The sequence below is a fragment of the Salvelinus namaycush genome, chromosome 40 (genome assembly GCF_016432855.1).
Source record: "Salvelinus namaycush isolate Seneca chromosome 40, SaNama_1.0, whole genome shotgun sequence".
NCBI lineage: Eukaryota > Metazoa > Chordata > Actinopteri > Salmoniformes > Salmonidae > Salvelinus > Salvelinus namaycush.
In genome coordinates this window covers 13,172,447-13,197,665 of record NC_052346.1, presented here as the reverse complement: position 1 = coordinate 13,197,665, position 25,219 = coordinate 13,172,447, and the positions used below count along the sequence as shown (strand labels likewise).

General features: G+C 42.3%; 2 protein-coding genes across 2 annotated transcripts; one reads left to right on the top strand and one right to left on the bottom strand.

The window, feature by feature from the left end:
• Positions 1 to 2,145: 2,145 nt before the first annotated feature.
• LOC120033527 (oocyte zinc finger protein XlCOF6-like) lies at positions 2,146 to 9,402 on the bottom strand. Its single transcript, XM_038979910.1, has 2 exons — positions 9,076 to 9,402; positions 2,146 to 5,988 (listed from the first exon to the last, which is right to left on the bottom strand). The coding sequence occupies exons 1-2, from the start codon at positions 9,106 to 9,108 to the stop codon at positions 3,535 to 3,537; spliced, it is 2,487 nt and encodes an 828-aa protein (XP_038835838.1). The 5' UTR covers positions 9,109 to 9,402; the 3' UTR covers positions 2,146 to 3,534.
• Positions 9,403 to 14,482: 5,080 nt separating this feature from the next.
• On the top strand, positions 14,483 to 24,757 carry LOC120033547 (obg-like ATPase 1). Its single transcript, XM_038979943.1, has 11 exons — positions 14,483 to 14,585; positions 15,317 to 15,414; positions 20,236 to 20,379; positions 20,528 to 20,655; positions 20,914 to 21,089; positions 21,328 to 21,408; positions 21,518 to 21,615; positions 21,946 to 22,086; positions 22,179 to 22,275; positions 22,368 to 22,490; positions 23,612 to 24,757. Exons 2-11 carry the CDS (start codon positions 15,317 to 15,319, stop codon positions 23,717 to 23,719), a joined length of 1,194 nt encoding a protein of 397 aa, XP_038835871.1. The 5' UTR covers positions 14,483 to 14,585; the 3' UTR covers positions 23,720 to 24,757.
• The last annotated feature ends 462 nt before the right edge of the window (positions 24,758 to 25,219 follow it).

Sequence of the window (25,219 nt, the reverse complement as noted above, 5' to 3'; positions counted from 1 at the left end):
ACAACCAATTTGACAGATCTTGAAGAATTTTGAAAAGAATAACAGGTAGATGTGTGGAAAGCTCTTAGTGATTTACCCAGAAAGACTCACAGCTTTAATCGCTGCCAAATGTGCTTCTACAAAGTATTGACTCAGGGGTGTGAATACTTGTGTAAATGGTTTGGAACCGGTGCATGCTATGGCCATATGAAATGTAAATAGAGCTCTTTGGCCATCAAAAGTTTGGGTTTGGCCTTCAAAAGAACAATGCATATGCAGAAAGTATCTCATCCCTACTGTAAATAAGGTGGTGGATCTTTGATGTTATGGGGCTATTTTTGCTTCCACTGGTCCTGGGGCCCTTGTTAAGGTCAATGGCATCATGAACTTTACCAAGTACCAGGACATTTTAGCCAAAAACCTGGTTACCTCTGCCAGGAGGCTGAAACCTGCCCGAAAGTGTATCTTCCTTCCAGCAAGACAAAAAAAACTAGGCAAGTCAGTTAAGAACACATTTTATTTACAATGACAGCCTACCCCAGACGACGCTGGGCCAATTGTGCACCACCCTATGGGACTCCCAATCACGGCCGGATGTGATACAGCCTGGATTCGAACCAGGGACTGTAGTGATGCTACGCCACTTGGGAGCCAAAATACAAATACCCCAAGCACACATCAAATTCCACAAAGAAATGGTTAATTGACCACAAAATCAGTCTCCGGAGACGAACACCATTGAAAATCTTTGGTTTGAATTTGAGAGGGCAGTCCATAAGTGCAGACAAAGGATATCAAGGATCTGGAAAGATTCTGTATGGAGGAATGGTCTAAACTCCCTCCCTATATGTTCTCCAATCTCATGAAACATTTTTTTTATTTTTTATCTGTAGGACAGATTTTTTTTTAAATACAGATAAAAAAATAAAAACACTGCTCAGACATCAGACCAAACTTTTTAAACACCAGGTTTGTCCACCGATTCTTGCCTTCAAATTCACTGGTAGGCTAGATTTCATAACTTGAAATGTATTTTCTACTGCTTTCCTGTGCCTACCGCTCTTCTGTGAGCTGCTCCACAACCAGTTGTTTGAAGGCTGCACGCTCTTGCTGCCCGGTGATATTCCGCTCAAAGTAGGCAGTGTGTGGCACAGTGTGCTAAATAATCTACATAACGAGCTAACAGCTTCAGGAGTTTTTTTCAAGCGGGCCACTGACATGGATGATTGACTGGCACTGGAGGATTTCCAAAACCTCCTGAGACCAGTGGGCAGCCCTGTAAGTCGAGCCCTTTTGGGACACAGCCATACAGTTGTTGCTGGTACAATTCTGTGTTGTGTTGAAAGATGGCTGTCAAACAAGTCATTCACTGTAGCATAATGCCTGTATATTCCTCTTATCTGTAGGTGCTGCAGAGGCTTACAGTAAACCGACAGAGACTTCTTCTCTCTGTGGGAGACTCACGTGAACTGAATACAAAGCCCTCATTTTAGAGACACTGAATCCAAGGGTGAACCAATGAGAGCTGTTGTTCCAGAGGAAACAGACAGCGGGAGAGGCAGTCATGAAAAAGAAACAAGCAGCCATACTGCTAATGGCACAGAATCCACAGAAAACAGCCACGGAATACAGCAGAGCATTTCCAAGCTGAGGAAACCCTTCAAGTGTGACATATGTGAGAAGACCTTCCACGCGAACTGTCTGTTGAAACGCCATATAGCAGTTCACAATAAACCGAAGGGGCCCTATAAGTGTGACATTTGTGCGAAAACCTTCCGCCTGAACTGTATCCTGACTCATCACATGCAAACTCACTCAAAAGAGAAACCTTTCAGTTGCAAAGTTTGCGGAAAGAAATTCAGTAGTAAGACAAATCTGAAATTACATGAGTTTGTTCATGCAGAGGTGAAACCGTTCACCTGCCTCACTTGTGGACGAGGTTTCGCCTCAAAGTACATGCTTGACGTACACCAGCGAGTTCACACAGGTGAAAAACCATACAGCTGTACTACATGTGGAAAGAATTTCAGTATATCTCAAAACCTGAAAACGCATATTAGATCTGAACGTACAGAACGCCCACACCCATGCTCCCACTGTTACAAGACCTTCTGGCGTCCTGTCGAATTGCAGGAGCACCAGGTAGTTCACACAGGGGAGAAGCCATTTAGATGTGAAATATGTGAAGCTACTTTCATCTTTAAGGAGAACCTTACGAGACACCATCGAATTCACACGAAGAAGAGGCCGCACACATGTGAGGCGTGTGGAAAGACATTCATTCAGTCCACCAACTTAAAAGCTCACATGCTAGTTCATGGGGCATTAAAACCATTTATGTGTGACGTTTGTGGAAAGACTTATCTTTACAATTATCAACTGAGAATTCACAAGCTATCACACGTGGCTGATGGAGAGGGGCACTCAAGAACTAGAAAGAACAAGGCCAACCAACAAAAACAAACCGATCAACCAAAACCCTTCAGCTGTGAGATATGTTTGAAGGGCTTCAGCTCCATCAGTTCTCTGAAAACACATGGAAGAATTCACACAGGAGAAAACATATACACTTGTTCCACATGCGGAAAGACTTTTCTCCATAAAGTTACTTTTGACTATCACCAGAAATTACACACTGGAGAGAAGCCCAATGCTTGTGGTTGTTGTGGAAAGAGATTTATTACAAAACAATCTCTTAAGATACATGAGCTGATCCATACAGGTGAGAAACCACACAAGTGCAGTGATTGTGGGAAGACTTTTGGATTTATCGGTAATCTCAAAAGACATGAGCGAGTCCACACGGGAGAGAAGCCTTTCAGCTGTGATGTCTGTGGGACACGATTCAGACAAGCCAATCATGTCAAAACCCACATGCAAGTGCACACAGGAGTCAGGCCATACTCCTGCAAGAAATGTGGAAAAGGCTTTTCTGATTCAAGACACTTCAAAAAGCACAACTGTGTCAGTAGCTAACGCAAATCTTCTGATCGCACTTTCAGAAGTAAGAAATGAGGATTACATGCCATGATGTTACAATCTCAATAACGTGGATATCTAATAACTTGAGGCAAATGTGTATGAGTCTGAATGCTGAAAGATAGTTTTTTTTGTTGTGGATTTCCAAAATTATACCATAATCTTGGCATGTAAATTATTTCTATACTGTGATGATCACATCCCTAATATTAATTGTCCAGTGAGACTTTTATTCTAATAGACAAGTCCATATATTAACTACACTTTTTGTTATTTGAAATAGCCTTAACTATTAGGTTGTCTGGCCTTATGGGATGCTTTAGGTGCAGGGGAGGATTAACAAATACCATTTATGCAGGGTAGAAACTAGGAGAGTGACGAGATAACCAAACAAAAAAACAGCAGTCATTTGTGAAATAAACTTGACTGTTGATACAAGATTATTTCAAGGATATGACAAATATAAACCTGGAATAAAGATGGTGATACTGTTACAATATTGTATTTGTGTGTTTCTGTTGTAGTCCTTTCTTATTGAGTGTCTCTGACTGTGCCTTCCACACTGTAGTATAGAGATCAAGTCTCCTCTCCAGAGTGTTGCCTCTTCTGGTGGCGTTTTCTGTCGTTCATTTGGGAGAAGCTTTGTCCACAGTCTGAGCAGTGGTATGGTTTCTCTCCAGTGTGAATTCTCATGTGTATTGTGAGTGAGTTCTTTTGGAAAAATCTTTTTCCACAGCAGGAGCACTGGAAAGGTCTCTCTTTATTATGCACCCTTCTCAAATGGCTCATCACATCACATGAACGAGAAAAAGTATTTCCACATTCCGAGCAAGGATAGGCTGCTCTTTCTCCAGAGAGTTTGAACTTGTGTGCTTGCTTGTGACACTTAAATGTTTTTTCATGTGCAAAACTCTTCCCGCAATCAATGCAGTAGTACGGTTTCTCTCCAGTGTGTGTTCGCTGGTGGTCTTCCAACTGTCGCAAATTTGTAAAACCCTCCCCGCAGTCAGTGCAGAGGAATGGTATTTTTCTACTTCCAGTGTGTATTTTTTGGTGTCTTTCAAACTTTGCCTTGTTTAAGAAACACTTTCCACAGTCAGAACAGTGGAGTGCCAGTTCTACGGAATGTACTGGAAGGTGAGATCGTAGATTTGCCATGTCAGGAAATCTTTTATCACACCTTGAACAGCGGTAACGTTTCTTTTCCTTGTGTGTTAGTTGATGTTGTTTAAGCCTCTCCTTTCCTGCAAAGCTTTTGTCACAATTAGAGCAGTGGTGAGGCTTTTCTCCTGTGTGTGTTTCCCGATGTCTTTTAAGATGATATCCGCGAGTAAAACTCTTATCGCAGTCGGAACAGTGGTGACGCTTTTCCCTTGGTGAGATCTTCTCTGTGTGTTTTCGCTGGTGCTTTTTCAACGACCATAACAGTTTGAATCTCTTCCCACAGTCGGGGCAAAGGTGAGGCCTTTCTTGACTATGTACTTCCATGTGTATTTTTAGTTCTCCCGGTTCAGAAAAGCTTTTATCACAGTAAGGACAATCACCCTCTTTCTTATGTGTCCTCTGGTGACTTTTCAGAAGATCTGAGCGGGTAAAACTTTTCCCACAGTCAGGGCAGTGAAAATGTTTCTCTCCCGTATGTGTTCGCTGGTGTAGTTTAAGTTTATCCACTTTAGAAAAACTTTTACCACAATAAGAGCACTCAAGAAGCCCCAAAGTATGTTTTTGTTGGTGCATTTCAAATGCATTTAACAACTGGAATCTCTTCCCACAGTCTGGGCAAAGGTATGGCTTTTCTCCAGCATGTACATGCATGTGTCTGTTCAGATCTTCTGGTTTGGAGAAATGTTCTTCACAATGATTGCAGTGGAAGTATTTCCCTTTCATATGCTTTCGCTGGTGGTGTATTTTCAGATCATACGACTGGGAATAACTTTTGCCACAATCAGAGCAGCGATGAGGCTTCTCTCCCGTATGTGTTCGTTGGTGTCTTTTAAGATGATAAACTCGTGTAAAGCTCTTCCCACAGTCGGAGCAATGGTGACGCCTCTCACCTCCATTAAAACTCACAATAGGGTCATCGGAAGTATCATGAGGCTTCTCTCTGTTCTCCTGAGTTGTTTGGGGCAGTTGTCTTTCTCGGTGCTGATTTTTCCCAAGTTCAGGCACACTGTCTACATTTGCTGCACTGCTGGTAGCTTTGAAGGTATTCTCCAGCTGGTGTTTTTTAAGCTTCTCCAATAGGACAAAGCTTTCCACACATTTAGTGGAGTGAAAATGATGTTTGTCTTTCGCGTGTAATTTTTGGTGTGACTTGAGATTATCTAATCGAGCAAAACTTCTGTTGCAATCAGAGCAGTTATGAGGCTTCTCTCCAGTATGTGTTCGCTGGTGTCTAATAAGATCCCTCACTTTTTGAAAGCTCCTACCGCAGCAGGCACAGTAGTGAGGCTTTTCTCCTCCAGGACTGAAGACATCAGTATCTAGGGGCTCCTCTCCATTCTCCTGCGTTGTTTGGGGTTGTTGTGGTCTTTCTGAGTTTTGATTCTTCTTCTCTAATTGGCACTGGGAATTGGCTGGGCATTGCTGTTTGCTATGTGACAGGACACTGTTTATATTTGCAGTGTTGCTTGAAACTTTGAAGGTATACTCTGGCAGGTCCTGTTGCTTTTTCACAAGTTCAGTTTGACGAATGCGTGTGACAGCTTTATCCAGTGTTATTTCTGGGTCCATTTGTAATTGCTTGGACAATCTTCTGTCATGTAAGCCTGCGACTAGTCGGTCTCTTATCATCTCACTGAGGAGAGCTCCATAACCACAATGTTCTGACAAACAATGAAGTGCAGTGATAAAATCATCAGCTGTCTCTCCTGCTTCCTGTTGTCTTTGGTTGAATTTAGTTCGTTCTAATATTACATTCCTCCTAACTGCCAAATGTCCATCTTGTTGTTCATTATTAGAACTGTGGAAGTGTTCCTGCTTGATCAGGTTGTCATCTTGCAGGTCTTCTGAGGTGTCCATCTCCTCTTCCTGGAAAAACATTTAAAGTTGCATAATTACTAGTAGGCCTATCGTCTCTGTTCTCTAAAACATTCCTTTTGTGATAATACAGCCTACTTTTCATTATGGTTAAATTCCAAATTAGAATAGATACCATATACAATAAATAGCTAAACAAATAACTTAGGGTCTTCACATCTTTACAGTAGTAGCTAGGTCTAATAATTTGAAATACCTAGCAGTATCAACATGATAATGATGATTTGTCATTAGGTCTACAGATCCCCATGATATAGCATATTGATAGCATAGGCTATTGATCTAGGCTAGAGAAGGTTCATTGACAGTAGTATTAGTAGTGGACATTTCCATGTAAAAAGCCCCATGATCACTGGCATGTGAAGTTCATGGGAGCACATCAAATTTGGTGCTTTTTCAAACAGTTTTGTTTTTTACATTTTTCAACCATTTGTTCCATCCTAACATTTTGAATAAGCCAAGGCTTATGATTTCTGGTCCCAAAAAAAGAGTAAAGTCGTGGAGGTAAATATGCACCGACACCAATTCAATTTGATAATTTATGCTATTTCTAGGAAATGTGACAGTAGCTAGGTTTCTATTCCAATTGGCGACAGATTTTAATGTGAATATTCTAGAATCCGCATGAAAAAACTATGCGCATTTCCTCATCAGTGGTATGTTTCCACCAAATGGACTTGTTGCAGATACAAATCAGTGCGTGATGACATACTGCACAGAAAACATCTAGCCGAACAAGTCTTAAAAGGTATTAGAAATACAGCACCAGTCAAAAGTTTGGACACACCTACTCATTCAAGGGTTTTTCTTTATTTTTACTATTTTCTACATCGTAGAATAATAGTGAAGACATCAAAACCTTGAAATAACACATATGGAATCATGTAGTAACCAAAATAATGTTAAACAAATCAAAATATATTTTAGATTCTTCAAAGTAGCCACCCTTTGCCTTGACAGCTTTGCACACTCTTGGTATTCTCTCAACCAGCTTCATGCGGTAGTCACCTGGAATGCATTTCAATTAACAGGTGTGCCTTGTTCAAAGTTAATTTGTGGAATTTCCTTCCTTCTTAATGCGTTTGAGTAAATCAGTTGTGTTGTGACAAGGTAGGGTTGGTATACAGAAGACAGCCCTATTTGTTAAAAGACCATGTCCATATTATGGCAAGAACAGCTCAAATAAGCAAAGATTAACGACAGTCCATCATTACTTTAAGACATGATGGTCAGTCAATCCAGAAAATGTTAAGAACTTTGAAAGTTTCTTCTAGTGCAGTCGCAAAAACCATCAAGCGCTATGATGAAACTGGCTCTCATGAGGACCGCCACAGGAAAGGAAGACCCAGTTACCTCTACTGCAGAGGATAAGTTAATTAGAATTACCAGCCTCAGAAATTGCAGCCCAAATAAATGCTTCAGAGTTCAAGTAACAGACATCTCAACATCAACTGTTTAGAGGAGACTGTGTGAATCAGGCCTTCATGGTCAAATTGCTGCAAAGAAACCACTACTAACGGACACCAATAAGAAGAGACTTGCTTGGGCCAAGAAACATGAGCAATGGACATTAGACCGGTGGAAATCTGTCCTTTGGTCTGATGAGTCTAAATTTGAGATTTTTGTTTCCAACTGCCGTGTCTTTGTGAGACACAGAGTAGGTGAACGGATGATCTCCGCATGTGTGGTTCCAACCGTGAAGCATTGAGGAGGTGGTGTGATGGTACTTTGCTAGCGACACTGTGATTTATTTAGAATTCAAGGCACACTTAATCAGCATGGCTACAACAGCATTCTGCAGCGATACGCCATCCCATCTGGTTTGCGCTTAGTGGGACTATCATTTGTTTTTCAACATTTCAACAATGTTGAAGTAAAGACCCCTGCCAACTAATATTAACATTTAGACTTGCAGAAACTATTTCCCTTCTGTAAGTTTAAGAAGTATTGCTTAGTGTCTTGGCATTTTGTTACCAAAAACCCACATCTACAATTAATTAAGTGTTAAAGTGCATCAATATGTTGCCAAATCAGTGAAAGAATGACATTTTTTTTAAATCTGTAACAGAATGACTGCAACTGAATTAGCTACAATGGGAATTCATAGTAGTCACAAACTGTCCTCCCTTCCACTGGCATACTGTTATGTTCAACTCATAACTGTTTACTTTCTCTTTCTGTCACCTGGTGGTCAAAGCAAGTGTGAGAGAATCTGGACAACCCCTCCCTCTCTCTTCTCTCTCTAGTTAATGTCACTGCTCCCGGCTCTTAATTACACCTACCCATGAACCCCCTTTCTTTCAAATGACTGTAACCAGCCCTCTCACCCACTGAGCACCTTCCAACACCGGACATCCATGGACATTTGAAAAGTAGTTAAATTTGGTCAGTCCAAATCTGAACCAATCATAGACTTCTGTTTCACAAGTTTGGACAGCACAGTACAGTAAAGAAAAGTAGAGTATAGGACAGTACAGTATGGTACTCTACAATAATTAAGTACAGTAGCGTACACTAGAGTAGAGTACATTTAAAATGTACTGTATTTTACTCTTCTGTGCTATACTTTGATGTCCAAACTTGTGAAACATAGATGTCTATGATTGGTACAGATTTTTTTTTAAAGCACTTTATAAAATACAATTGATTGATTTGGTCCAGACCAACCAAATGTCCTTTTGTTTGCGAGCTCATTAGAATAATAGCCCGTCTGTAAAATAATACCCAAACATGCAAAGGATGATATTACATTTGTCTACCTTTGTGTCTATTCAGCAGCCATGATATCATTATGTTACTGGGTGTTAATCCACTTCACTTACTGTAGTTCAAAAACACGCAGTATTTCTGCAGACCTCTTTGAATCTTACTTTGGAGTAGATATTTCAGTTTTTGGAAAATGCTGTCACAAAAAAACGCAGGGAGATTTTACCATCATTCTGTTACTAACATTTACATCTGCACTGTTCGAGTAAATGTGTTTTTGTACCATTTTCTGGGTATTATTAAAAGTAGGCCTTGTGCATAGAGCTGTATGGTTTGTTTACCTTTGCAATCAATGGTTATTGTTTGGCATACCTTTAAAGTGAACAATAGGAGTCTCCGCGTCATTCTGTTACCATGGAATTGCCCGGCTCCTATTCATCTCGGTTATCCTGCATTGGTTGGGGCAGTCCTCCATCTTTTTCAAGTTCCGCCATTTTCTCTGACGTGTTTTGAATGACAACAGAAGGGGTTCGGGTAAAACCAGAGGCTGCAAACCACCGAAGTCTGCTATGCTAATCTATACGCAATAGTTTTGCTGGTAGTAATTTAAGCTTTTGGTTAGATTTATATTCAAAGTGAAATAAAAATAAAAAGCTTATCTCACAAGATCCTTGCTGCTGCACGTCTATCCGCTGTCTGGTTAGCTATTCCTCTCTCCACGTGTGTGTCGTGAGCAACATTAGCGCGAGCAACAATAGTGTCATCCGCGGTTCGTTTTCAAAATATCAGTCCCTCATTGAAACTGATGCAAACTGATAAACATTTTGAAAACATGCCACAATTGGACAACATAATGCTAAGCAAGGTTGAAATGTTATATAAATTCTCAAAACACATTTAATTGGTTCATTTGAATGAGGTGAAATTGCTGTATTTCAATGTATTTGAATTCAGAATTGCTTTGGGGGCATACATATAATATATGCACTGTGCACCCTAAGGTATGTAATGTGCACCTATGAAATGGGGTATCAGCCTACTCAGTGACACCCACAGAACACAACTATGTAGAGTTTCCACATATTAGCGTCCTACCTCTTATTACAGGACATTGACTGTGGGAAATCATCATCCCAGTCAGTCTATTGTGTATTGGGCATTCATATCGCACTGTACAGCCTGAGCTACGAATTGTGTACCCATGAAATGGGGTATCAGCCGACTCAGTGATACCCACAAAACAAGGTTTGAATGTTATATAAATTAAACAAAAGAAAATTATTAGGTAATTTTGACAAAAGCAACTCAAAATCTGTTGAAATCACACTGGGGATGTATTTGAATTCAGAATTGTATTGGGGGCACCATCCCACTTCAATATACACAATAGACTGACTGGAAAGGTGATTTCCCACAGTCAAAGTCCTGAAATAAAAGCTAAGATGTTAATATTTGTGTAAACTCATAGTTATGGCCGTAACGGGAGTAAATTTTAAGAGTTTTTCTGAGCAACTCCATATTTGGTCAGTAACAAATGTATTTTGATAACGCTTTCAGAGCTGTCTACGGGAGTGAACGTTATTTATAATAAGAATTACATGGAAAATGGCTGGCCCTCCCTTCGGCAAAATATATTTTACCTAAACCCTCCCTGACCCTCCCCTATACCCCAAATAATAATTAAAACAAAGTGGATAGCAGAGAACATGTCTACCGTTTACCCTCACTTCTTGGACAGACCAGAGCCTTGAATATGCAGTTTTAGAAACTGTTCTTTGTCTTGCAAGCATTATATGGCAACACAGGAATATTGATAGTGCAAAGGGCTGCAGGCCAGAAGGTTGTGAGTTCGCAGACTACCGTGGACAAGAGTAGGGGTGGAATTAATCTGTTATTGTATTTGATGGGCTGAGGAAAAAATAGCCTTTTAAACTCAGCTAAAAAAGAAACGTCCCTTTTTCAGGACCCTGTCTTTCAAAGAGAATTCGTAAAAATCCAAATAACTTCACAGATCTTCATTGTAAAGGGTTTTAACACTGTTTCCCATGCTTGTTCAATGAACCATAAACAATGAATGAACATGCACCTGTGGAACGGTCGTTAAGATACTAACAGCTTACAGACAGTAGGCAATTAAGGTCACAGTTATGAAAACTTAGGACACTAAAGAGGCCTTTCTACTGACTCTGAAAAACATCCAAAGAAAGATGCCCAGGGTCCCCGCTCATCTGTGTGAACGTGCCTTAGGCATGCTGCAAGGAGGCCTGAGGACTGCAGATGTGGCCAGGGCAATAAATTACAATGTCCCTACTGAGATGCCTAAGACAGCGCTACAGGGAGACAGGACAGACAGCTGATCGTCCTTGCAGTGGTAGACCACGTGTAACAACACCTGCACAGGATCGGTACATCTGAACATCACACATGCGGGACAGGTACAGGATGGCAACAACAACTGCCCGAGTTACACCAGGAACGCACAATCCCTCCATCAGTGCTCAGACTGTCCGCAATAGGCTGAGAGAGGCTGGACTGAGGGCTTGTAGGTCTGTTGTAAGGCAGGTCCTCACCAGACATCACCGGCAACAACGTCGCCTATGGGCACAAACCCACCGTCGCTGGACCAGACGGGACTGGCAAAAGTGCTGTTCTCTGACGATTTTGTCTCACCAGGGGTGATGGTCGGATTCTCATTTATCGTCGAAGGAATGAACGTTACACCGAGGTCTGTACTCTGAAGCGGGATCGATTTGGAGGTGGAGGTTCCGTCATGGTCTGGGGCGGTGTGTCACAGCATCAACGGACTGAGCTTGTTGTCACTGCAGGCAATCTCAATGCTGTGCCTTACAGGGAAGACATCCTCCTCCCTCATGTGGTACCCTTCCTCCAGGCTCATCCTGACATGACCCTCCAGCATGACAATGTCACCAGCCATACTGCTCGTTCTGTGCATGATTTCCTGCAAGACAGGAATGTCAGTGTTCTGCCATGGCCAGCGAATAGCCCGGATCTCAATCCTATTGAGCATGTCTGTGACCTGTTGGATCGGAGGGTGAGGGCTAGGGCCATTCCCCCCAGAAATGTCTGGGAACTTGCAGGTGCCTTGGTGGAAGAGTGGGGTAACATCTCACAGCAAGAACTGGCAAATCTGGTGCAGTCCATGAGGAGGAGATGCACTGCAGTACTTAATGCAGCTGGTGGCCACACCAGATACTGACTGTTACTTTTGATTTTGACCCCCCCCCCCCTTTGTTCAGGGACATTATTCAATTTCTGTTAGTCACATGTCTGTGGAACTTGTTCAGTTTATGTCTCAGTTGTTGAATCTTGTTATGTTCACACAAATATTTACGCATGTTAAGTTTTCTGAAAATAAACGCAGTTGACAATTGGAGGACGTTTCTTTTTTTTGCTGAGTTTATAAACATTTCATGCAATTGTACTTCATTTTTACATATTAGCAGAATATTTTTTTTAATACCACACAAATTACAGAAATAACAAGGTAAGAATGGACAGAGAGATGGGCATATGTATTCATCGTATTTTTCCAATGACAAATCAGTATTTGCAACAAAACTGTCCCTGTTTGAATTATTTGCAATCTGAGACGTCATTGGGCATCTGAGCATGGTACTTTCAAAAGTTAGGTCTACTCTGTCCGGGGTGGAACGGTAGTCATATCTACGCAGAAAGATGTAAACTTTAACTGCTGGCTACTTTTCTTCCGTGGCGTAACCCAACGAGATAAGGTCACAAGTGTTTCCTTAAAGCTGTCTGGGTTTAAACATCTGCTATTGTACAGAAAGTAAATAGCTTAATCAATTGATCACTTCCCAATCAAAGTATTTTTTGTGACTATAGAAGGCTATAACTCAGCCTTTGAATGTCTCTGGTACATAACAATTATATTTCCATATGCATCGGAGTCACGTCTTTCCTGTGTATTTTACATAAAGCATTGAGGACCAAAGTGCTGTCACAGATCACTGTAAATAATCGGATCCATTGTATTTTCTTCAATCTTAAGCTAACAAAGGGTAGGCCTGTGCTTTGACGTTTTCATTAATATAAGGTAGGCCTATGGCATACCCTTTCATACCCCCTCAATTCGAGTCTTTGTTTTAATTTAGCCTACCTCTGTGTCAGTGGGCTGTTATTTAAAGGAAGCATGGTGGGTGGAGGAATTGACCTACAAATCTATGGATATAGCAGCCTATAGCCTAATTTCGTCTGTTAAACAGGTAAACCTACCTCTTATTTCTTAAATAGGAAGAAATAAGCTTCAACACAAAGCCCTCTTGTTATTAGTAAAGTTTAATTAAAATGAAGACTGTTAAGGACCTCCCCTTTTTTTAAATTTTCGCCTAAAAAGATTGCCTGTAGCTCAGGACCTGAAGCAAGGATATGCATATTCTTGATACCATTTGAAAGGAAGCACTTAGAAGTTTGTGGAAATGTGAAAAAAATGTACGATAATATAACACATTAGATCTGGTAAAAGATAATACAAAGAAAAAAACATGCGTTTGTTTTGTACCATCATCTTTGAAATGCAAGAGAAAGGCCAAAATGTATTAGTCCAGCCCAGGTGCAATTTAGATTCTGGCCAGTAGATGGCAGCAGTGTATATGCAAAGTTTTAGACTGATCGAATTAACCATTGCATTTCTGTTCAAAATGTTGTATCAAGACTGCCCAAATGTGCCAAATTTGGTTTATTAATACATTTTCAAGTTCATAACTGTGCACTCTCCTCAAACAATAGCATGGTATTATTTCACTGTAATAGCTACTGTAAATTGGACAGTGCAGTTAGATATCAGATATGTCTATGTCCTGGAAAATGTTCTTGTTACTTACAATCTCATGCTAATCGCATTAGCCTATGTTAGCTCAACCGTCCCGCGGGGGACCCACCGATCCTGTAGAGGTGAAGATGAATTAGATGAAGTAGATGAATTATGCCCACTCGAATTTGCCTACTTTCAGCACCATTGCTTTGGCAATGTAAACATTTGTTTCCTATGCCAATAAAGCCTTTAGAATTTAATTTAATATTAGAGAAAGGAAAAGATAGGAATGCCATTGGTCAATTAATGGGGGAACGTTTAACGCCCCACCCAGCAGACTGTTGACCAATCGCGTTCACGTTGTCATGCTACGTCAAGCGGTTGCTAAGCGAATGTTGGGTTTCTGAGCTAGCGCCATTCACTCCATTTCCCCATCTCCTCAAAAGGATCAATTCAATTCAAAGGGCTTTATTGGCATGGGAAACATGTTTACGTTGCCAAAGCAAGTGAAATAGATTAGGTATATCTGGCCTCGTTTAGGTGTCAATGGTGGAAACCGCTCGGGCTGATCTTCTTCTTCGTTGGGGTTTAACGGAGATTGGCATCCAATATTACATTGCATTACCGCCACCGCGCGGGCTGATCGATGTTGAATCAATTACCTCATACTGCAAACGTGCAGACGTTTCTCTCCATTTTTCGTTTTACGTGTTAGGGTTTCGTCCAATGAGAATGCTGAGACACAAAACACTTCCGATATGCTGTCTCTTTTCTAGGGTTTCACTATATAGCACAGCCACAAAGTCAAAATTGGCCATATTGTAAAAAAATAATGAAAACAAAAAATGTATTTTTGGTCTTAATTTAAGTTTAGGCATAAGGTTAACCACACTGATAAGGTTAGTGCTAAGGTTAGGTTGAAAATCACATTTTAAGGAAATTAATTGAAGAATTAGGAGGGGTTATGACTTCGTGGCTGTGGTAACTAGTGACGACCCTTTTCTAGTTTCGCTGGATGTGGAGCAGTGTGAACAAATTCCAACCAAATCTAGTTTCGTAGATAGCCGACCAAAAATAGACCGAAATCAAGGTGATATGAACATATAGCTCGCTAAAGACATATTTGGTTATATTTCGTCCTTGCGATATGTTTCGTTTTATTTTAATAAACAATAACGTTACTTGACATAGCTAGCTAGTTGGCTAGGTAGCATGCTGACAAGCAGAATGAATGGGACCGTTCCTTACTAGCTAGCTAGCTAGCTAGCTTCTCCACATGTGTTTTAGCCTGTTTGCTAGTTAGCTGTCTTCTAGCTATGCAGTTGGTTAGCTGTGCCAACTGGCACGTCTGTCTTTTCAAATTAGGTTGTCGTTTGTGTCAACTTGAGTAGCTAGTAGGCGTTGAGCCAGCGATATGAAACCGGGAAGTTATCCGAGATAAATGACTGTTAGCTAGGTAGCTATGTGACAAGTCATCGCAGGGTATAGATTGCTGTCTGTATTCTTTGCCAGAAGTATTCCAGACGCAACTACACACGATGGGGTCTAATTCAAGGCAACTGTGTGGCATTGCAAACCCAGCCTTGGTAGTGTAGTAAACCATTGTAATCCGTACAAAAACTAGTGACATGTCGTTGTCGGAGTAAAAGGGAACAATATGCACACGGTTTCCGAAATTGACCCCTGGGGTGTGAGAGCTGAGTCTGATAGAGTTGTCAGCCATGTAAAAATGTAATGTTGATATTAAGCATGTCCCATAATTTAGTTGTTTGGTTCAAGAGCATGAAGTGTTTAATTCTATTTCTAAATGTTTTGTTGCAGATGCCTCCAAAGAAGGGAGAAGGACCAAAACAACCACCGCTGATTGGACGTTTCGGGACTTCTTTGAAGATTGGGATTGTGGGATTGCCGAATGTTGGGTATGGACATGACTACAATTTAGTTTCCCATAGTTGTAAAGGTAGGGCGTTGGAGAATCATTATCATGATTCACACTATAGGGCCAACTAGGATTGCACATTTTGGGGAATATTCAGAGATGGAGACTTTCTGTGGGAATATCAAATCAAACTATATTTGCCACATGTGCCGAATACAACAAGTGTAGACTTTACCGTGAACTACTTACTTACAAGCCCTTAACCAACAGTGCAGTTCAAGAAGAAAATATTTACCAAGTAGACAAAAAAAAAAGTTATAATAAAAGTAACACAATAAGAATTACAATAACGAGGCTACATACAGGGGACACCGGCTATATACAGGGGGCACCGAGTCAGTGTGCGGGGGTACAGGCTAGTTGAAGTAATCTGTACATGTCGGTTGGGGCAAAGTGACTATGCATAGGTAACAAACAAACAGCGAGTAGCTGTTGAGGAGCCTTTTGGTCCTTGACTTGGCATTCCGGTACCGCTTGCCGTGCGGTAGCAAAAAAAACAGTCTATAACTTGGGTGACTGGAGTCTCTGACAATTTTCTGTGCTTTCCCCTGACCCTGCCTATTATATAGGTCCTGGATGGCAGGAAGCTTGGCCCCAGAGATGTACTGGGCCATTCATACTACCCTCTGTAGCACCTTACTGTCAGATGCCGAGCAGTTGCCATACCAGGCGGTGATGCAACCGGTCAGGATGCTCTCGATGGTGCAGCTGTAGAACCTTGTGAGGATCTGGGGACCCATGACAAATCTTTTCAGTCTCCTGAGGGGGAAAAGGTTTTGTGGTGCCCTCTTCACGACTGTCTTGGTATGTTTGGACCATGGTAGTTCGTTGGTGATGTGGCCACCAAGGAACTTAACTCTCAACCCGCCCACCTTTTCCTGTAGTCCACGATCAGCTCCTTTGTCTTGCTCACATTTAGGGAGAGTTTGTTGTCCTGGCACCACACTGCCAGTTCTCTGACCTCCTCCCTATAGGCCGTTGTCGGTGATCAGGCCTACCACTGTTGTGTCGTCAGCAAACTTAATGATGGTGTTGGAGTCGTGTTTGGCCACGCAGTCGTGGGTGAACAGGGAATACATGAGGGGACTAAGTAGGGGAATTAATGGAAATGTATGCAAATTAATATTAATACCATTTAAATGTAGATGTTTTTTGCATTGGATATATTTACCATATCATATGGAGACAGAAACATAAACGTTTTACCTTATCATAAGTAGACATAATTGCAAATGATAAAATCCTTCCAATAGAAATAAAAAAATAACTATTTAGTTATGAATTGAACTTTAATTAATTGAGTTGACTCTTCACATGGGATGATTTCACTGAACAACAAAAGAAAGGGAATATTGAATTATCCCCAATGATCCATCGCATCTCCCAAAACCATTTTCAACATGCGTCTGTAAAATGATAGTCTAGAAACTAAAGCTTTGGTCGTCTTCCTCTCAGGCTTCCATGTCTTCTCCCTGGACCTCCTCAATGTCCACCTCTTGAACACCAGACTCTGAGGCCTCATCTTCACTGTCACTTTCCAACCTTGTTGAGGTTGGCTCGTTGTCAGGCTCAAAAAGCCTCAAATTTGCCTGGATGGCCACCAATTTTTCAACCCTTGTATTGGTCTGTTGGCCTGTTGCGTGCTTTTAATTTTTTTCCTTTTATTTAACCAGGTAGGCCAGTTGAGAACAAGTTCTCATTTACAACTGCGACCTGGCCAAGATAAAGCAAAGCAGTGCGACACAACAACACAGAGTTACACATGGAATAAACAAACGTACAGTCAATAACACAATAGAAAAGTCTATATACAGTGTGTGCAAATTAAGTAAGGAGGTAAGGCAATAAATAGGCCATAGTGGCAAAATAATTACTATTTAGCAATTAAACACTGGAGTGATAGATGTGCTGAAGATGAATGTGCAAGTAGAGATAATGGGGTGCAAAGGAGCAAAATAAATAACAGTATGGGGATGAGGTAGTTGGATGGGCTATGTACAGGTGCAGTGATCTGAGAGTTGCTCTGACAGCTGGTGCTTAAAGCTAGTGAGGGAGATATGAGTCTCCAGCTTCAGTGATTTTTGCAGTTCGTTCCAGTCATTGGCAGCAGAGAACTGGAAGGAAAGGTGGCCGAAGGAGGAATTGGCTTTAGGGGTAACCAGTGAAATATACCTGCTGGAGCGCATGCTACAGGTGGGTGATGCTATGGTGACCAATGAGCTGAGATAAGGCGTGGCTTTACCCAGCAAAGACTTACAGATGATACTGGAGCCAGTGGGTTTGGCGACGAACCTGAAGCGAGGGCCAGCCAACGAGAGCATACAGGTCGCAGTGGTGGGTAGTATATGGGGCTTTGGTGACAAAACGGATGGCACTGTGATAGACTGCATCCAATTTGCTGAGTTGAGTGTTGGAGGCTATTTTGTAAATGACATCGCCGAAGTCAAGGATCGGTAGGATAGTCAGTTTTACGAGGGTATGTTTGGCAGCATGAGTGAAAGATGCTTTGTTGCGAAATAGGAAGCCGATTTCTAGATTTTATTTTGGATCGGAGATGCTTAATGTGAGTCTGGAAGGAGAATTTACAGTCTAACCAGACACCTAGAAGATGTGGACAACTACAAATACTTAAGTCAGAACCGTCCAGAGTAGTGATGCTGGACGTGCGGGCAGGTGTGGGCAGCGATCGGTTGAAGAGCATGCATTTAGTTTTACTTGCATTTAGGAGCAGTTGGAGGCCACGGAAGGAGAGTTGTATGGCATTGAAGCTCGTCTGGAGGTTAGTTAACAGTGTCCAAAGAAGGGCCAGAAGTATACAAAATGGTGTCGTCTGCGTAGAGGTGGATCAGAGAATCACCAGCAGCAAGAGCGACATCATTGATGTTTACAGAGAAGAGTCAGCCCAAGATTTGAACCCTGTGGCACCCTCAGACTGCCAGAGATCCGGACAACAGGCCCTCCGATTTGACACACTGAACTCTGTCTGAGAAGTAGTTGGTGAACCAGGCGAGGCAGTCATTTGAGAAACCAAGGCTGTTGAGTCTGCTGATAAGAATGTGGTGATTGACCGAGTCGAAAGCCTTGGCCAGGTTGATGAATACGGCTGCACAGTATTGTCTTTTATCGATGGCGGTTATGATATCGTTTACGACCTTGAGCGTGGCTGAGGTGCACCCATAACCAGCTCGGAAACCAGATTGCGTAGCGGAGAAGGTACGATGGGATTCGAAATGGTCGGTGATCTGTTTGTTAACTTGGCTTTCGAAGACCTTAGAAAGGCAGGGTAGGATAGATATAGGTCTGTAACAGTTTGGGTCTAGGGTGTCTCCCCCTTTGAAGAGGGGGATGACCGCGGCAGCTTTCCAATCTTTGGGGATCTCAGACGATACGAAAGAGAAGTTGAACAGGTTAGTAATAGGGTTTGCAACAATTGCGGGGGATAATTTTGAGAAAGAGACGGTCCAGATGATCTAGCCCAGCTGATTTGGTGTGTGTGTTCCCAAACAAGGACCATTTGCACTCTGAGGTGGCTGATGTTGGTGGGATTTGGAGGATGATGGCGGCAACAGGGGACAGGGGAAAGAGCCTCAGATCCACAAAGTCCCTTCCACCAGGTGGCTGATGAGAAATGTTGACACGACTGCCATATAGTATCTCCATCCCAAAGCCCTTGCTTGAAAGTGTACTTCGCCAGACTGCCAATAACCTTGCTCTCATCCATGCCAAGGTGGCGAGAAACGGTAGTGATGACACCATAGGCCTTGTTCATCTCTGCACCAGACAGGGGGCTCTTGCCAGCATACTTGGCAGAAGTCTTCATGCTTTTTGATGTATTTCAGATCTGCAGTTTCCTCTGCTTGGAGCAACAGTGAAGTGGGCAGGGCAGTATGGATTTCTTCTCTTACATCTGCAAGCAGAGTCTGAACATCAGACAGGATGGCATCGTCTCCCTCAATCCGTGGAATGGCTACTGCTATAGGTTTCAGGAGTTTCAGGCTGCTTACCACTCTCTCCCAAAATACATCATCCAGGAGTATCCTCTTGATGGGGCTGTCCATATAGGCAGACTGTGATGTGGCCATTTCTTGGAGAGACTCCTTCCCCTCTAGAAGACTGTCAAACATGATGACAACACCACCCCCAACGGGTGTTGCTGGGCAGCTTCAATGTGGTGCTCTTATTCTTCTCACTTTTCTTGGTGAGGTAGATTGCTGCTTTAACCTGATGACCCTTCACATACCTAATAATTTCCTTGGCTCTCCTGTAGAGTGTATCCATTGTTTTCAGTGCCATGATGTCCTTGAGGAGCAGATTCAATGCATGAGCAGCACAGCTAATGGGTGTGATGTGAGGGTAGGACTCCTCCACTTTAGACCAAGCAGCCTTCATGTTCGCAGCATTGTCTGTCACCAGTGCAAATACCTTCTGTGGTCCAAGGTCATTGACTGCCTTTAGCTCATCTGCAATGTAGAGACCGGTGGGTCTGTTGTCCCTTGTGTCTGTGCTCTTGTAGAATACTGGTTGAGGGGTGGAGATGATGTAGTTAAAATTCTCAAAATTCCCAGGCTTAACTTCCCATGGACAATTTCCGGAAAAATTCCGGAAATTTACAGGAAAGTTTCCGGCCCTTTGCAACCCTAGGGCCAACCCAACCTGTGCTGTTCTGGCTTTCCAGCAACTGTGGTCACTACAGTGCAAATTAGACAAATGTATCTGCTTTTGTTGTTCAGTAGACCTTACCATGCAGATGTCTTGGGCTGTAGAATAGTGACAAACTTTGTCTCGTAATTTTTGTCTACAGGAAGTCAACATTCTTCAATGTGCTGACCAAGAGCCAGGCCGCAGCAGAGAATTTTCCCTTCTGCACCATCGACCCCAACGAGAGCAGAGTACCCATCCCTGACGAACGCTATGACTACCTCTGCACCTTCCACAAGCCCCTCAGGTAGGGTTGTGTTTGTGAGCAGAGTGCCCATTCATGTAGAACGTTACAACTACTTCTGCACCTTCCACAAGCCTTGGAAATGTGTGTATGAGTAAACGCTCTGTACATCAAGTTTGTGTGTGTGTAACTTCTCTGTCTCATTGGACAGTAAAGTCCCAGCGTTTCTGAATGTGGTGGACATAGCTGGGCTGGTGAAAGGAGCTCACGCTGGACAAGGTCTGGGCAATGCCTTCCTGTCTCACATTAGTGCCTGCGACGGCATCTTCCACATGACACGTGAGTTTAACACACACTCACAGAAACGCACACACATACACCCAAACACACACTGTAATCCTGGTGTACATTTCGCATTAAATCCGCAAGCATGGGATGCTTCCATTCTAATCAATGGGGCACTCAAACCTACTCGATGCTAGCACAGTTCAGATGTGCATGAACAACAACAGTATACTCCATTCCTATTTTAGCAGCTTTGTGACGTCTAGCACCATTACGTAACCTGGACATAATTGTGTGTTTCTGTGTGTGTAGGTGCATTTGAGGATGAGGACATCATCCATGTGGAGGGTAATGTGGACCCAGTGAGGGACATTGAGATAATCCATGAGGAGCTACGGCTGAAGGATGAGGAGTCTCTTGGACCAATCATAGATAAGTTGGAGAAGACCGCTGTCAGAGGAGGAGACAAGAAACTCAAACCTGAATACGTGAGTAGAGTGTGTGTGGGGTGGTTGATGAGTGCCCTATTGGGTCTGAGACTGAGGTCTGAAGTTGTGTATGTGGGCTTGATTCAAGCGCTTGAAACACTTTTCCATGCCCTCTCATAGATTGTTTGAGACCCACAGGCGTGCCGAGGGAGAAGGGGCCACAGATAAAATCAGAATTCAGCATTTGTTTACTCATGTTCTCTCCTTTCATTCCCTTCTTCCCTCATCCCTCACTCAGGACATCATGTTGAAGGTAAAGAACTGGATTTCGGAGGAGAAGAAACATGTCCGCTTCTACAATGACTGGAACGAGAAGGAGGTACGACTATGTGTGTGTGCTCACAAAAGAGAGGGAGCAGAGTACCATTAGTTGCATGGGCCTGTATACCAGCACACACATCTAACCCAGTGTGTGTGTGTTTATGCAGATCGATGTGCTGAACAAATACCTGTTCCTCACGTCCAAGCCCATGATCTACCTGGTCAACCTCTCAGAGAAGGACTACATCAGGAAAAAGAACAAGTGGTCAGTGGGTTCTCTTTCTTAATTCCTTATTTCCTGCTTTCTAAATCTTACGTTATTTGGGTTGTGATGCCTGGCAACCATTATCTGAGGAGCTGAACTGCTACTTTTTGAGGGTCTGAACTTTGCTTGCAGCAGGGGTTTATTTTGTGATTGTGGCATTTTGTGCAGAATAAACACTGACAGTTTTGTATGCGCAAAAAACCCTGATAATGTTTGGTTTATTAAAGAGCAACTTCAATCAAAAATCAACTTTGTTTTTCTAATGTAGAGGATCTTTTCTCTATGTAAATACATAGGATTGTTTTCTCTTAAATATACATTCTCTCCCAGGCTAATTAAGATTAAGGAGTGGGTCGATGCCCATGACCCAGGAGCTATGGTCATACCAGTGAGTGGAGGTCTTGAGGCCAAACTACAGGACATGACCGACGAGGAGAAGGACAAATACTGTGAGGAGGCGAAGACTCAGAGGTACACACAGGGACAGATCAAACACACAATGAACACATTTTATGATATTGCAAGCGGTTAACTTAATAACTGTACATGTGTGTGTATTGCAGTGTACTGACTAAGATCATTAAGACGGGCTATGCAGCTCTGCAGTTGGAATATTTCTTCACAGCGGGACCAGACGAGGTTAGAGCGTGGACTGTCAGGGTAAGAGACACACAGTTTGGTTATCTCTCTCCCACAATGAGGTGTGGGTGTGACTATCAAAGCGTTATGTATTACTCCTCTCTGTCTTACAGAAAGGCAGCAAGGCGCCCCAGGCGGCAGGGAAGATTCACACTGACTTTGAGAAAGGTTTCATCATGGCAGAAGTCATGAAGTTCCAGGACTTCAAAGAAGAGGGTACCGAGAATGCTGTCAAGGTGTGTGTGTGTACTTGTCTGAGGCTGAGAGATTTACTGTCATGGGTGTGTGATGGCATGCCATAAGTACTTGTCAAAAGTTTTTTGGGGCGTTTATTTTTCCTTTATTTTCACGAAGTGTATCCGTTGTCATTTCTTATAACCGACAATAACTTTTGAACATCATATCAGCAGTTACTTAGCCCAATTCTGGCTTCAACTTCGACTCATCTGCTGTGGGCTCTTAATGTAATTCCGCCTCAATTTTCCGGGTATCCAAGAGGAAATGTCGGCTTTACAGAGGGGGAATCCTGGTGAGATTAAGGCGAAGGGAAAAGCGGCCACCTCTTCCCTCTATTCTGCTGGCCAATGTACAGTCACTTGATAATAAAATTAATGACCTTAGATCATGGATTTGCTACCAGCGAGACTCTTGTAACTGCAATATTCTCTACTTTTCTGAAACATTGCTTTTTGGACAAGATACTCCCCATGGCTATCCAACTCGATGAATTCTCCATTCACAGAGTGGACAGGACAGTAGATTCAGGAAAATTGATTGGGGGAGAGGTGTGCCTCTTCATCAACAACCAATGTTATTCTGACTCGAGCGCAAGCACGCCACCATCCACATCGACAGGGCTGCAGTGGAGCGGGTCGAGAGCTTCAAGTTCCAAGTCACTAAGCACTTAATGGTCCACACACATGCGTAGTCGTGAAGTAGGCGCCCTTGTATTTATTCCTATGCACACTCACAGGACACTCCAGCACACAACATTCACACACATTTTTATACTGACTCTATACACACTCAAATATAATATTAATTTACGCTGCTGCTACTCTATCATACATCCTGATGCCTAGTCACCTTACCCATATACATATTTACCTGTATCGCTCCAATTTCCCTGCACATTGTAAGTATGGTATTGGAACTGACCATGTATATAGCTTCTTACTTTCTTGTGTTCTTATTTTTATTTGTGTGTTCTACCTTATTTTTTAGTACTACATTGATATTGATCACTGCATTGTTGGGTTTAGAGTTAGCAAGAAAGGCATTTCACTGTACTTGTGACATTAACTTAACTTGCTAAATTACTTTGTATAAAGTTTTTCTGGTTTGATTTGTCCCATAGGCTGCTGGGAAGTACAGGCAGCTGGGCAGGACCTACATCGTGGAGGACGGAGACATTATATTTTTCAAATTCAACACACCCAATGCACCCAAGGCGGCGAAGAAGTGATGGGACCAATGCGACCAGTACAATAACACAGGGTTCTTGTGTCCCGTCTCAATTTGTCCTCGAGGGCCACAGTGTCTGCTGATTTTTCTCCCCTCTCCCTGGTATTATGAATGGGAAGATAGAATTAGAATGATTGATTAATTCTATGCATGGTAGGATGAAAATCCAGTGCACACTGTAACCGTTGAGGTCCTGACCAGGTCCTAAAGTGTTTTCTGGTCAGGATATTTTGTCAGGAAAAACTCTGGGCCCTAGTCAGGACTGATCAGAAACATGGAGGGACCATTAGTATTATTTTAAGTAAAGTAGGCATCTCTGACCGTGCCTGACCAGAAACCACCTACGTGACTTTTAGCTTGGGACCCTGATTATCGCACCTACCCATACACTATTATATTAAATCAATATCTTTGCCCACCAGACATTGCAGCCACATTGTGAATAAGAGGAAGATATAAATCAGTCTTCTGACACCCCTGGCCACATTCATATTTGTGGAGGTGAATATTGCTTTCGTTACAAAAGGAAAACATAAACTAGCTAGCTTGCTACTTAGCTTAACAATGGAAGGTGGACAATCCATGGCTACACAGCTAGCTGGCAAATAAGCTACCTACTCTTAAATTAGCTTGACGTGCTAGAAATTAATAGAAGTTGAGAAAAAAGTTACTAAAATAAATGTTTTATCTTCTGAATCCATTTCTTTATCCTGTATTGAATGTAGAAGTTCTAGTTTAATCTTCCTCCCAAAAAACGCAATCTCTTGAGACTGTCAGTGAATCAGGTTGTCTCCATGGTACCCAGACAATATCTGCCATACAGTACATGCCTTCAAACTACCATAAAACCCATTTAAGTATGCCCTTACCTAAGGAAATTGTTCGAGGGACTATGTAACACTCCAATTCCCTTAGGCAAGGGGAAATTATACGTTTTATGCAACTGGGCCCAGGCCTGACAACCATTTTCATGGAAACGCATGTACTGCAACCACAAAATGGGTCAACAATACACTCAATAAAACAAGACAACAGATTCCGTTTGTGTTCAAATGTGTCTTAATTGATGGGTGTTCATGTGCGTGTTGAACAAGAGTGTATGTGCTGGCGGAGTGTGTGTATTTTGATGGGGATGCTTGTAACATGCTGATACTGCAAAATAAATGACATGCAGTGACAGGTTCTGTGCATACTAGTCTGCGTCTTGGTTCATGCAAAAAATATTCCATGTTGCAATGACTATTTCCCAGCACGTACACTTGAACATTTTCAGCATAACTGAAGCAGTTCCTTACAAAAAGCAGAGGCAATGAGCAACGTCTTGCTGGCAGCCTCACAGAACAATGTAGCGAAGATGTTCACGATCACCGCACTTAAATATAACAGAGCTTGGTTGCAATGTTAGCCAGCTAGTAGTGTAACAAGGTGAATATGCTGATACATTAATATGAAAATAAATATTGCTGCAATTACATTTGCCATTTTCCCAACACTTCCTACT